This window comes from Andrographis paniculata, unplaced genomic scaffold (genome assembly GCF_009805555.1).
Source record: "Andrographis paniculata isolate CXL003 unplaced genomic scaffold, ASM980555v1 Contig14END, whole genome shotgun sequence".
NCBI classification, from domain to species: Eukaryota; Viridiplantae; Streptophyta; class Magnoliopsida; order Lamiales; family Acanthaceae; genus Andrographis; species Andrographis paniculata.
In genome coordinates this window covers 1557310-1571663 of record NW_026137424.1, presented here as the reverse complement: position 1 = coordinate 1571663, position 14354 = coordinate 1557310, and the positions used below count along the sequence as shown (strand labels likewise).

Below are 14354 nucleotides of genomic sequence, written 5' to 3'. Positions count from 1 at the left end.
GATTTACTGTAGACACGAGAATTTAAGAGGGGTATAATTAGTAAATAATTAAAAACATATTAGTAAAAATAATTATAGTATAATAAAAATAATTATAAATTAAAATTAAGATAACTAATTAGTATAATTAAAATTAAAAAAATTATAAATTAAATTTTTTAAAATAAGATTAAAGTGTATAATTTTTTTTTTCCAAAAAATTAAAGTGACTAAATAAGTGAGACGGACGGAAATAGAAACGTAGACATGAGAAATGGGACGGATGGAGTATTTATATATATATATAATTAATTTTACCATATGCAATTACATTTATTATATTTACTATTCCATCGTCCCATAAATATAGTCTTAATTGGGTTGAATACGAAATTTAAGGAATATTAATATTATATTAATAGTTGATAAAAAGTACATATAAAAGACTTTTTTGCCCTTGTGAATGTATTGGTATAAAAAGTAGTGGCAATTGTGTAAGAAAAATGAAAAAATAGAGATAGTTTTATGGTGATATGATTATTTATGGAAATAAGACTTGTTTTGAGACGGACAAAAAATAGTAAATAAGACTATTGTACTGAGATAGAGGGATGTTTATTTATTTATTTTTTTCATCTATATATATAATTAATTGAATTTATTAATAGGGCCATTAGTTGGCAAGTCAAATCTACAAAGTTGACTACTAGATAGCACCACCTGCACCCGTCAACACCTAATCAAAACCCAATTATTACCGCCAACCAATTATTAATTAATAATAATAATAATAATAATAAATATAAAATAGAGCACCTAAGCAAACAACATACTTGGATTCGCTTCGACGTCTCCTCTTCCATTGCAGCGAGAGGAAGAACAAACAATCCCCCACCAATTCTCTTCAGGTATACACCTAATCGCACTAATTTCAACACTTCCTCATACTTGTGATTGATCAATTGTGCTGATGTTATGTTATCTTTTTATTTTTTTTTTGGTTAATTTTTAGTTTGGAAGACTGCTGGAAGGAAAGAGGAGAAGCGGGGGAGATGTTAGTTGCGAACACTTTTGATTTATGGCAAAAGGATGTTTTCTTCTCCGCTGCCGAGGAAGTTCAGCAATCTGCCGATATGTATGCGTTCGAATTTCGCTTCCCTTCCCCAATTTTCGAACTATCTTTTTGCTCCTTCGATTTCGTTGTGATTGATCTAGGTTTTGTTTTTTTGTTGTTTCTGTTGATATGCTGTTGATTTTAGTTTTGGTTCTGTGCAATTGTTTCTGTGATTTGATTTTGATTTTCTTCCGTTTGTGGTGTAGTGAGAATTGTAGCTCTGGTTAGGGTTTGGGAAAGTTCTGGTGAATTCTGGTTTGCTTTTTTTTTTTTGTGTTATGCTTTGATCTAACTATTGTTTCTTTGATCTTACTTCTTTTTTTTCCTTTTTTTTTTTTTTTCAATTTGTTGAAATCATTTTTTCCCCCAACATATGAAATTTAGGTCCAATAATTTTTTTTTTTTTTTTTTTTGGTGAAAATTAGTGTCAGTTTAATCCAAGTTTATTAAAATTGATACCGCCATTGATCACCCTAATGAGTTTTGGTGACACTGCAACTGATGATGACGGACATTGTATTAGTTAATGTTGTTTGAAAAAAGAGTAAAAAAAAAAGTTGTTTTTGAAATTTTCCAGTCTTATTTGTTTGAACACAGATGTGCTGGAAATAAGGAAGGTTGTGTTTATCATATGATGGTGTTCAGTCTTAATTTGTTGAATTTCATCGACAATATCAAACACAGCCGTGTATCTACCATGTCATGTTAGGTGACGTCGTTGGATCCCAGAATGATCATGTCAACAAAACCTGTTGCGTGGCAAACAATGGAACTTACTTGATTAATTTTAATTACACCAATACTCTGTTTTGATAAAAACAAAAATCATATTAGGACTAAAATGAACTGTATATATTGGGATAAAATATGATTTCTTCCCATTCGATTTTTTATATTTCGAAAAATAATGCTGGATTTGGTGAGTTGTAAAACTTTTAGCTAGAAGCAGCTGTTTCTTTTCAATGATTTTTTGTTTAAATAATTTGATCTATATGATATGTTTCGATTAATGCTGGCGAGCATTTGTTGTGAACAGGGTTAATAGTGTTAGTAGAACAATTGAAATTGATAATTTCTTTTATCTTTTATGTTTCTCAAGTTTTCAAGCAAAGGCTATTAGAAGAATATCATTATGATCTTTTGGTGTTGTCAGAATGGAATCATCTTATCGGACATGGCTGAAAGCAAAGAGAGAAGGATTAACGCCGCGGCATTTAGGTGAACTTGGTAGAGAGCTTCAAATGGCCTTAGGAACTGCAAAATGGCAGGTTAAAATTACGATCCTTCGATTTATGTGAAGTCCTCATATAATTTAGCCCATTCATTTGTGTTCCCTGCTGTTAATTTGCCTTTCCATTTGTGATTTTACGATTTAGTTTGTTTCTAACTATAGAGAATTAGGCATTTATTTGATTTTGTGATCTTTTTGTTTTGCTGATTTAGTGTGGATATATATATATTCCCAATAATTTGATGCTGTATGTGTAGTTGGAAGAGTTTGAAAGGGCTGTGCGCTTAAGCTACCAAAAAAACAGCGACAAAAATATGATTATCCGACACAAGCAATTTGTTTCCGCTATAGAAGACCAGATTTCCCGTATCGAAACTGCATTCAGAGAATCGCTGTTTGTGGAAGGGAAGAAACAGTTTCGGTGGGTAGATTTGGATGAAGAAGACTGCCACGATTTGGCTCTTTTTCTTTCTGGAACTCCAGGAACATCAAAAAGGATCGAAGGTGAAAACATAAATCAAAACGCAGTAGAAACTAACTCCAGTAATAAATGCGGTGTTGAAGAAAGTTGCAGTCTCGAGTCCAAAAGTATTTCGGAAATGCCAATGGCAAATCTGGGGAAAGATTCAGAACAGCTTCTTACGAAGCTAAGAGAGGGTGAGATTTCAGCAGTGACTGATGAAATTAACCATCAGGACAATCAAGTCTCTGGTAATAAAAATTCATGGAGTTTGGCAGGCGGGAGTGCTCATGAGATTGTTATTGATATCAACGATGATAGACAGAACGATGTATTGACAGAATCGACGCCTAAAGAGAAGGGTTCCAAACATGTTTTTAGGAGTTTGAGAGAAAGCTATCATGGAGGTAAAGGAATGCAGAGACATACACGAATGAAGATTATTAATTGGATAAATCAGGTAATCAATTTAACAACCATCACGATGTATATAGTTCTAGATGAAGTTGGAGGCTTTTGTTTCGATTTCATGCTTTTGATGTATATAGTTCTAGATGAAGTTGGAGGCTTTTGTTTCGATTTCATGCTTTTTACACTTAAATTTTTATTTGGCGAGTCAATTTTGAGTCCTCCGGCTACTTTGGTCATTAATTATTGAAAAAGGTGTGATAATTACATGACAGTCAATTTTAAAACTTTTTAGGATGTCTTTTTCTTTTTTCTTTTTTTTTTGGTAAAATTGCTCATAACACTCTTGTGGTTTCGACATTCAGCCCTGTATTTTATAAATTGCATGGCGTCTCTTTGTAAAAAAACGTTGCATAAAACCCCACCACTATGAAACCTTCCTTGTGTGATGAGAAGATGATTTTCTATCTATATTTTTTGCATGGTGGGGTTTCATGCAATCTTTTTCCAAGTAGGGGGCGCTATATAATTTATAAAATAAAGTAGGAATTGTCATGCAATTTTTAAAATAGAATAGGGATGTACGCTGTCTTTCGAAACCACAAAGGAGTTTCATGTAATATTTTTTAAAGTATAAAGAAGCGCTATGCAATTTTTTAGAGTAAATGAGGATTTACGCTTAATTTCATAACCACAAGGATGTTATGAGCAATTTTGCCTTTAATTTTTTTTTTTGTGTTTTCGTAGAAACTAATATTGTGTGCGGAAACGCTGTTTTTTTTACGTGGTAATATATGCTGAATTAATATTTCTTTCCGGAGAAACAGCTGGGAGAGTGTAAAATGGACCACCGTGCTGTTGTATGTGTTCATCTTTATTTTATAGGGACAGAAGTGCTACAAAGCTCTACTGATTCGATTAAAAAAGAATGAATTTATCCACTTTTCATTGCTTTATTTTGATAGTCCTTGTGTATAATTCATTATTTATATGCTAATATTCTGTCGTGATTTTGCAGCACTTGAGAGGAGATTATAGAAGTCGTAGACAACAGCAAGTGTCTCCGGCATTATTGATCAGTTCCAAACGTTACATACTGGCGTTGATGCTAATCATTTTTTTAGCCGGTATTCTCTATTCCATTGATTAATTTAATAATGCACTTTTTTTCTTATTTTAAATGTTATAATTTGATTTCTATTGCTAATTGCTTTGAATTTTACTGCTGCAAAAAATCTAACCTTGTCAACTAGACCTTGAATTAGTGGAATAGTGAAAATGATCCTCAATTTTTCTTGTTTTTAATTATAAACTGAATGGTCAGCATGACAGTCTTCACTAAGCAGCAAATAATATTGTTGGGCAAACCTTTTTTTTTTATAGCGTTCTAGGTAAATTCCAGCTAAACTTAATAGCCTGCAAACTAGATCTGATAAAATAAGTCACACTAGGCGAACTATGTGTGACAAACAGAATTTAGAGACGTCGAGGGTTTAAACTTATGACCTCACGGTAATAAGTCTACGCTCACACTACCAGGCCATCCTTTACGGGACATTAGGCAAACTTTTTGGTGTGTTTGCTTGTGTTTTGGAATTTTTTGGATGTTTAGTTTTTTAGAATGGAAAATAGTGGATCGTTGTAATGTTGCGTACTCTGTTTTTGGGAGAGAATGAACTTTTTATAGTAGATTGTATAGTGCAAAAAATGCATTGTTAAAATCCGATTGTGTAATTATATTAGAATTAAGTGTTATTGTTTGCACATATACTCATAATATGGAAAAGGGTAAGTGTTTGGAGTTAAAATCGATCGACAACAAAGTTATAAGTTAAAATCAAGAATGTAAGAAGACGCCTCACATAGTCGAACACTAATTCCCTTATTTTTTAGTCCCGAAGGTTTTATGTAGCCATGAACCATGAATATTTATCTTTTGTGTAATAAATCTTGTAATTATCGATGCCATTACTTTACCCTTCAATGGAATATTCAAACTCTTAGGGGTATTGATTTGTTTCATCCTATGCCCACTGAAACGACGCTAAATCTTTCGTTCTTGCAGTCCCTTTTCTGCTCTACTCAACCTAACCCTACACGGAACACCGACCATGAGCTCGACTAGAGGTATTCAACGAATTCGAAACCCATGATCAGTGATACTCGTTATATTTGGAAAAGTGTGTTAATTTTTTGTGCGTTGGAAGGAAGTTCCTCCATATTTGATATTTGCATGGTTTAAGACATAGTATTTGTGAGATGTTCGATGCCACCTGCAAATAAAATCTGTTGATGTGCGTTCGCTCGACTCTCTTTTTTTTTTTTTTTTTTATTATGATGTGGGAACTCGCAGCCGTTATCCGAAAGTACTCACTAGGGGTGTGTTTATTTGGGGGTTTGGATTTTGAGTTGGGATTTGAATAGTAAAAATTTTGAATTTAAAGAGTTATATGACCTGATATAAATAGGTGTTGATGTGATGTTTCGAATGTAAAATTGATTTTTAATATAATATAAAAAATGAAAAATAGGTGTTTGATTTGATGTTTTTTGGGGGAAAAAATGGGATGAATAGTGGAAATTAAATCCAATCTCCTAAACAAACACACATTAGGTAAATCTCCGGCCGAATATAATATTCTGCAAACTAGGCGAACCATGTGGGGCAGGTGATCTGAGATATCGGGGGTTTGAACCCATGACCTTAAGGTCATACATCCAATCGCCACACCAGCAGACCATCATTTACGGGATTTCGCTCGACTCCCCCTTTAGTTGCATTCGATGTTGCTAAAGAATGCTATATATGGCCACAACTTATATACACATGTTGAGTGATAGAAATTGTTTGGCCTATTTCTATGGAGGATATGTACATGTGTGTGTGCACGGGACTTAACGATCCTTTATTAATTTCAAACTCTAAATTCAAATTCAAATCCAAATTAATCCGAGGACATTCTTAGCATTCATTCTTGTTACAATATTGAATCATATATACGGCAATATTGAATCTCTGTTATCCCTTCCAAATCTAATTGTATGTTCGTTTGATTGAACACAAGTTTTTAAAAACAAATGGATAATAGACATTTTTACTTTTTAAGGTAAAAAAAATATATATAAAATGGTATTTTTTTTTTTCAATGGGTAAGAAAGAGTGAATAAATTTGAATGATAGAAGGAATATGAATATATATCTTTTAAGATATTTCAAAAACGATATTTCATTTCAAATAACATGACTTTAAATGACAAGAAATCTAGAAAAGAAATTAGGAAAAAGTTATTGAATTCACTTTTCATAATTGATGTAAAAACAATATTTATACATGCAATAAATACAATCTAAGCCACACTAGTTACATTATACTCTCTTCGTCCAAGCTAAAAGTATACAATTACTTTTGGCGCGGAGATTAAGGAATAATAGTATTTTAATTATAGTGGGTAGGTAGAAGTAGTAAAATGACATTTTTGCCTTTACTTTTTTGGTATAAAAGTAATGATGTGATGTAAAGTAAGGATATTTGTGGAAAAAATGGAGTATTTAATGAAATGGTTACTTTGTAATTGGACTTCCCAAAATAGAAATATGTATACTTTCTGACTGGACGGAGAGAGTATATAATAAAAAAGATTGATCTAATTATCTATACAGATAATCAGACACAATAATAATAAACGGATCGGATTAGACTTGAGACCTTCAATCCGAACTCTCGACATGACAACCTGTTAATAATATACGAATATTAATTAATATATATTATACACATTAAATAATTTCAATTTAATATAGTATAAATTTAAATTTCGGATCTATTTTTGAAGGTTCAAGCACCGTTTCTTTCGTGACGTGCTTATTTTTACCGCCCCAATATACGACTATAATTTATATATATACATATGTGTATACATATACACTAGAATCTACAACAATGGTTATCATAAGTAACTACAGTGTCTCTTACATGTTGATTATCCAGCCATTTTGTTGATCAGAGGTTTCAGTGAGAGCTGAACCAAATTCCATGCAGAGAATTTTGATCCATGGAACTGAACCCTAACTGATTTTCTTCCTCCATTTCTCGAAAATTCTAAATCTTTTATGACTTCGCCAAGCGTATTCTCAGGCTCGTCGTCGAGCAAAGGCAGCGCAGCAGAGCCACCGGTCTCCACATTTTTAATCCAACCGCGCACGAGAAAGTTCACCACCTGAGAAAAAACACGACAGTAGTAGGAACGAACACATGAATTTCTATGACATATTAGAAGATCTCGTGAGCTTAATTTTGAATTTGAATAGATGTATGATGTGATATAAATAATAATTGATATGATATTTTTAATGTAAAATTGATTTTTAGTATAATATAAAAAATAAAAAATAAGTGTTTAATTTGATGTTTTGGGGGGAAAATTTTGTAGGAATAGTGGAAATCCTACAAACTTCTTCAAACAAACACACCCTATAAATTAAATTCGAAATAGAGCTGTTAAACAAATCGAGTAGCTCGCAAGCCTCGTTGATAAAGATAAACAAGCCGAGCTCGAACTCGAAAATTATTTTTTTAACAAACGAGCTCGGTTCGCAAGTAGCTCAATTGAGCTCGTTAGTAATAATATATTTATATTATTTATATAATAATATAATATATAATGTTTTATATTAAAATTTACATTTATTATTAAAATTTGAATATTATATTATAAAAAACTATGAATAAAATTAAATATATTTAATTTATATATTAAAAAATACTCTCTCCTTTCTAACTCAAAGTACCCCTTTTAGAAACATACATCAATACTAAAGTATTCATTTCCTATTTTATTAAAAACAATCATTATCTTAACTTTTATCTAAATTTACAAACATATCATTACACATACAATTATTTTTTACATGGGCAAAAATGTTAAACTTCTTACACACTTCCACTGACTAATAACATATTATTATTTTTTAATCTACTACAAAACTCTAAAGGAACCCTTTGGACCGGGACGGAGGAAGTATGCGAAATATGTATAAAATTCAAACCGAACTCGAGTTCAAGCCTTACGAGCCGAGCTCGAGCTTGAATTCGAGCCTAATGAGCCGAGCTCGAGCCACTATTTTGGCTCGAACTCTTAACAAGCCGAGCCGTGTATGTACCGTTAACAAGTTCAAGTCGAGCTCGAACAACAAATACTTGAGCTCCCTCGGCTCGTTTAACAGCTCTAATTCGAAGTGGTCTTTTATTTTTACTACATAAAGAAAATGTTTTTACCTCAGGAACTTCGTCGTGGGGGCAGTGACCCGCCGGGCTGATCTGGTAATAAGGAGCGCCCCGAGCTTGACGTTTAATCTGCAAACCGAAGAAAGGCAATACCCAAGGATCTTCCTTTCCATACACGAGACAAATGGGTATGTTGTTCATTTGGCACCTGCATTTCCAAGCTTTGTCAATGGAAATCTATATATATATATATATAGAAAAACAAAACAAAACAAAATATATTTCATTGAACTTAAAGGTGTGTTTGTTTTGTGAGATAATTTGAAGGAGAATTTTTAATTCTCAACGTGAGGTACGTGGAATTGTGTATGAAATATGAAAATAATGAATGTGTGTAATATATTAATATTTTTTAGAAAATGTGCGGTGTTTCTTTTGTTAAAAGAACACACCCTTACTTGGATAAAGCTTCATTTAAGGACAACTCTCCCCGGGGGGCAAACATGATCGAAGCAAACGATGCAGCGGCGGCCGGGTGTTGTGTAGTCTCGACTATACGAGAAAACACATCATCTACATTCGTCGAGTGGTCTGCATACACTTGTTTCAGTATATCTGCAATACTTCTTGGGTCGCTAATCTTCTGCCATCTACAATGCCAAAAAGAAAAAACACATTTCCGATGTTAGTCCCATTTGAGTGTTTATTAAGTGTATATATATATGCATATTGAAAGTGATTTAAACGAATAGTAGGGGTGGACACGGTTCCGGATACAAGTATTTGATATCTTAACCCAACAAATACTCGAAATCGCAAACCGTATCAGAAATCGAAACTTTCGGTTAACCGAAAATATTTGCAAATAATTCAAATCGAACCGAAATTAAGAAAAAATACACTGAAATTCTAATTAAATAAAAATATTTGCAAATATTTCATATATTTGAACTGAAACTGATATAATTATAATACTCCCTATGTCCCGCTGAAACGTTGTGATTTGATTTTTGCGTCATTGTACTTAGACAATATTTGAATTATTTACTTTACAAATGTCATTTACTCTATAAATGTCATTGTATTGGTACTGTAAGAGACTAATTAACACATTTTTGTCTTCTTCTTTTTTTCTTGATTTGTACTCAATATTGATATAATAATTAATATTCAACAATCAACATGCAAAAAATCAATGACAACCTTGCAATGTAGCTGGACAAAGTGAGTATAAATTTTAAAATATAATAATATAAATATATAAATATATCCGGTTCGGTTAACTGAACCGAACAAAATATCAAAAACCTAAACCGTATGGAACCGAATAAATATCAAATATGCAGTATTTGTATTCGAATCGAATTTGCTCGATCAACCGAAAATTCGGTTCGGTTCAACAGTTCGACGGTTCGGTTCAATTTTTTTGCCCTCCCCTAACGAATAGTACTTACAGAATTGCTACAAGCTTTCGAACTGTGGAAGGGAGAGGAAAAGTTCCGGCCCAAGGAAAGAGTCTCGACAATGCTGGAGATCGTATAGAATTAGGGACAAACGCCCAAAAAGGAGTTGCGTTAAGCAAAGTAATGCCTTTCACCAAATGAGGATAAAAAGCAGCAAAATACAGCGCCATGAACCCTCCGAGAGAATTTCCCACAAGGTAAACGGGTTCTTTTATCACCTAAAGAAAATTATCGTTCCATCAAATACGTACAAAAATCATTGTTCTTAGCTATCGGTTAAAATCTATATATATATACACACATAACATAAGTATACGACAAGAAGCTTCATCGTACCTCTTCCACGAAGTAATGAATTTGATCCTTCCACAAGTCGGTAGAATAAACGAGCTCTTCTGCCCATGTCTCACTTTCGTCTCCAAAACCCCAAATACCATTCTGTCCATCTTTAGACTGTAATGTCGGATCTTCATAAGGTAAGGACAAGCCTTGACCAAGAAAATCGAGTGCCCACACTCTATGATCACGACCAAGATCTTTCAGTTGTTTCTTGTAATGAAACGAGCCTACACCAAACCCCGGAAGCAAAAGAATCGGTGGGGAATCCTCATTACATGACCCTGATATCTCGTAATGAACCTTAAGTTTCGGACGCCATTCCCAGAAACAACTTGTTATCCGAGCTGCATTATTACCGTTGTTTTCTTCTGGCAAACTAGGAATCGAAACCCTTGGTACATAGGATTCATATGTTTCATCCAAGACACCTGAATTAACATTTTCGTATCTCTCAAGAGCGCAAACTGCCGAAGAAGGTTTGCTGAGGCTACGTCTCTTTAATTTTCCGTGATTCGGATAAAATTTTTGTGATGATGCTAAACCAGTTATTACAGGGCAAAAAAATCTTTCCCTTTTAATAGGAAGCTTTGATCGAAGTGGTTTAGAGCTGCTTACACCACAAGAATTTATGACATAATTTTGGTGTGCACCATGACAGTGAATAATTTCCATCATTTTTGCTGAAACAAGTAACAAAACTATTGTTAAAACTAACTGCACATTTTCTTACAAAGCTACATGTAGAATGAGTGAGAAAATGATCGAGCTTGTTATATCCAATCTCACATCAAGATTCATGTTTGCTTCTTAATTGTTTTCAAATTTAGGGTCCGTTTGGATTGACTTAAAAAATAAACAGAAGCTAAAAGCAAAACTTAGATTTTGTGTTTGGATAAATCATTATAAAAGCAACTTTTTATAAAAATTGTTTGGAACCCAATACGAAATAATTGAGTTTGGGTCAAATATTCTAACCTGCTTATGTATACGGGTTGATGCGAATCCGACACGATAATAAACAGGTTATAGTTGAGGCTCAACTAGAAGACACGACAACAATATTGATTAATATATTTATTTATATGTGTAAAATAATTATAATTTAATAATCAATTTTAAATAATTCAACATAATTCATTATACACATTACACTTGAACCAATAAAAATTAACATAACACGATAACACGACAAAAAATAATTTGATTTGATTCAATAATTTCGACTTTAATTATGTATATAGGTCACGCGTCAACACGAACCCGACATGATAATAAACGAGTCAACACGAACCCAACACGATAATGAACGGGTCGGATTAGGGTTGAGTAATTTAATCCCGTTTAAAGTATTCAACCCAACACGACCAATTGTCAGCTCTACTTAAACTGTTAAAATTATTCAAAAATACATGTTGTCAATATAACTGTATATTTCTATAGAACTTTCATAATTTATTTTTTAATTTAATTAATTATATTTAAAGATTTTAAATTAAAGTATAAAAAATATATATTTAAATTTTAATTATTTATATTTTCAAATTTTAATTTAAGAATAATATATAAATTACAAATAAAAATACAATTTAATATTAAATTATTTGTATTTTAAAATTTATAAATTATATTTAATAATTTTATTATAATTAAAAAATTTATATACTCTTATTAAATATGGTATCTCAATTATAACTTTAAATTTTAATTCAAGTATAACATATAAATTAAAAATAATAATATAATTATAATTTTTAATTTTTATTAAAGTATAATATATAAGTTAATTATTTTTATATTATATTATAATATTATATTTATTATTATTATTATTATTATTATTATTATTAGCTAAGCTACTCTCCACGCTATTCTAAAAAAAATATTTTTCAACCTCAAAAGCAGTTTCACTTTTGTTTTAACAGAAATCAATACAAACAATCAGAAAGTGTCTTTTTTAGAAGTCACAAAGTTCTTTTTTTTAGAAATATAAACCAAAAACTCCCGCCAAAAGCAAGTCAAAACAGAGCTGACAAACAACTTCAGCTAACTAACTCCACATTTGAGTTCTACTTACACAGTTACACACAAGAATTTCAGCTTTATAACATAGAAAAATGATAGTGAATGAAATGTTTTCGATTAATCAAACTCCTTGTGTGATTCCATAACAAGTTATGTTTGTTTGGGGATTGAATTTTAAATTCACTATTCATCCAATTTTTTATCCCAAAAAAATATCAAATCAAACACTTATTTTTCATTTTTTATATGAAACTAAAAATCAATTTTATATTCAAAACATCACATCGAACACCTATTTATATCATATCATACCGCTATTCAAATTCAAAATTTTTACTGTTCAAATCCCAACTCAAAATCCAAATCTTTGGATGCTGAATTCTTGTCTAATATTCTCTCCTGTATCAAAATACTAATAATATCAACGATTTATCTATCCCCACAAATCATTGGGATTGGGATTGGGATGAATACAACTCATCCTTCCAGTAACTACTCATCTCAACCGTACGTAATGCAATTAACACTTCAAGTCCCTAATTAAACGAGTTTATCGATTTAGAGGTTGAATTCGAAATCTAACCCAACTTATTGAATTCATACAGTTACAAATCAATCAACAAGCTAGCAAGTAAATATCAACACAACAACAACAAAGCATGCCGTCATATATCGAATCAAAATCCCTAAAAATTTACATTACATACATACCTCTCAAAGGAGAACCGAATCGAATCGAAGCGAACCGCGAATCCAATCTCTCAAGCTTCCAGCGTCCAGAGAGAAGCAGTCAATTGGATACTGCCTGGCAGTTAATCTTCCCGAATTCTCGCAACACTCCTCCACCGGAATGAGAAAGAAACGAAAACTTGAAAACAAAACAAAAATATGGTTAATCAGTGTCAGTAGCTAAGCTAATCAATTAAAGTTGCTTGAGAAGGTGGATTGCTTCAATGGATTGGAGATGCATAATGATGCGAGGTTTGTCGCGGCGTGGGGTCGGTGGGGCTTTAATTTGTGTTGTTTCAAAAAAATTTAGGTCGTGGAAAAGATGGAGTGCACGCAATGTGTGCTGTGATTTGACTATAAATGTGAATGTGTTTGTTTTTGCCCAAGAAAGGAGACCGGATTGGCCACGTGGAAAATTCCAATGCAATTATGATGATATTAGTAAGATTTTTTCTTTAATAAACTTTTTTAACGTTAATTTGGCCAATTTAGTTTAAATACTACTCCATCCATCCGTCTCATATACTATGCATTTTTTTTTTTCACGGAGTTTTAGACATATTAGTCTTATATTAAAATATAGTAGGAATAAAATATAAATGACTAAAATAATCTTATTAGTATTGTGTGATATAAAAGTAATGATATTTGTGTAATATATCGTAAGTTGTAAGAGTATTTATAATGTTAAGTAGATAGTACAATTACTAAAACGAAGATAGATACTTTGTTATGAGACGGAGAGAGTACATTTGGTTTTTCGACGTAGATTTTTGAATTTTAGTATTATATTGATTTATATTAAAAATAAAAAATAAAATTGCCCCTATTAGATTGAGCAATAAAAAAAATAATGGTATTTATCTAATATATTGGAAATTGCAACGGTATTAATTATGTTAGATAGGTAGTACAATTACTAAATTAGTAAATAATATATTTTTTTTAGACAAAAAAAAAAATTGTATTCTTCTTATGGGATGGGGGAGTATGAAGTTTTAAATTTTGTTTAATTAATAAATGATAAATTGCACAAAATCCATTTATGGTTTCACGAAATAGCGTCAAATTCTCGTACTTCTAAAACTACGTCAATCTCCCTCGTGGTTTTATAAACTCTGCATCTAACCCTCTCGGTTGTCCTTATTTAACGGTATATTACCTAAATGCGCCCAAACTGTGAATAAATTTTAGAATCTCAATTTCTAAACTCCTAAAGCTACAAATTTATTTAATTTTTTTATATTTAGCCTTAAAAAAATAGTAAATAACACATTTTAGTATTACACACAGTACATACTATGTATAATAAATATATGTGTTGTTTTTTAATAATAACAAGTGTGTTGTATGCAAGTATGTCATGTGTTAAAATCAACTGTTA

The 14354-nt window shown here is 31.6% G+C and overlaps 2 protein-coding genes across 2 annotated transcripts; one reads left to right on the top strand and one right to left on the bottom strand.

Moving 5' to 3' along the window:
- Positions 1 to 801: 801 nt before the first annotated feature.
- Positions 802 to 5500, top strand: LOC127259569 (uncharacterized). The gene is made up of 6 exons (XM_051286964.1): positions 802 to 887; positions 992 to 1114; positions 2247 to 2361; positions 2582 to 3244; positions 4211 to 4319; positions 5258 to 5500. Exons 2-6 carry the CDS (start codon positions 1032 to 1034, stop codon positions 5281 to 5283), a joined length of 996 nt encoding a protein of 331 aa, XP_051142921.1. The 5' UTR covers positions 802 to 887; positions 992 to 1031; the 3' UTR covers positions 5284 to 5500.
- Positions 5501 to 6975: 1475 nt separating this feature from the next.
- On the bottom strand, positions 6976 to 13259 carry LOC127259587 (pheophytinase, chloroplastic-like). Its single transcript, XM_051286999.1, has 6 exons — positions 12953 to 13259; positions 10217 to 10899; positions 9872 to 10098; positions 8876 to 9067; positions 8469 to 8625; positions 6976 to 7410 (listed from the first exon to the last, which is right to left on the bottom strand). The coding sequence occupies exons 2-6, from the start codon at positions 10892 to 10894 to the stop codon at positions 7174 to 7176; spliced, it is 1491 nt and encodes a 496-aa protein (XP_051142956.1). The 5' UTR covers positions 10895 to 10899; positions 12953 to 13259; the 3' UTR covers positions 6976 to 7173.
- Between the last annotated feature and the right edge of the window lie 1095 nt (positions 13260 to 14354).

Excerpts from the sequence above, each read along its gene's own strand:
- LOC127259569 (XM_051286964.1), top strand. The coding sequence starts at position 1,032 with ATGTTAGTTGCGAACACTTTTGATTTATGGCAAAAGGATGTTTTCTTC. Across the intron at positions 1,115-2,246 it reads GTTCAGCAATCTGCCGATAT|AATGGAATCATCTTATCGGA; the intron begins GTATGCGTTCGA and ends TGGTGTTGTCAG. Across the intron at positions 2,362-2,581 it reads TAGGAACTGCAAAATGGCAG|TTGGAAGAGTTTGAAAGGGC; the intron begins GTTAAAATTACG and ends CTGTATGTGTAG.
- LOC127259587 (XM_051286999.1), bottom strand. The coding sequence starts at position 10,894 with ATGATGGAAATTATTCACTGTCATGGTGCACACCAAAATTATGTCATA. Across the intron at positions 10,099-10,216 it reads TTCATTACTTCGTGGAAGAG|GTGATAAAAGAACCCGTTTA; the intron begins GTACGATGAAGC and ends AATTTTCTTTAG. Across the intron at positions 7,411-8,468 it reads CCCACGACGAAGTTCCTGAG|GTGGTGAACTTTCTCGTGCG; the intron begins GTAAAAACATTT and ends GTTTTTTCTCAG.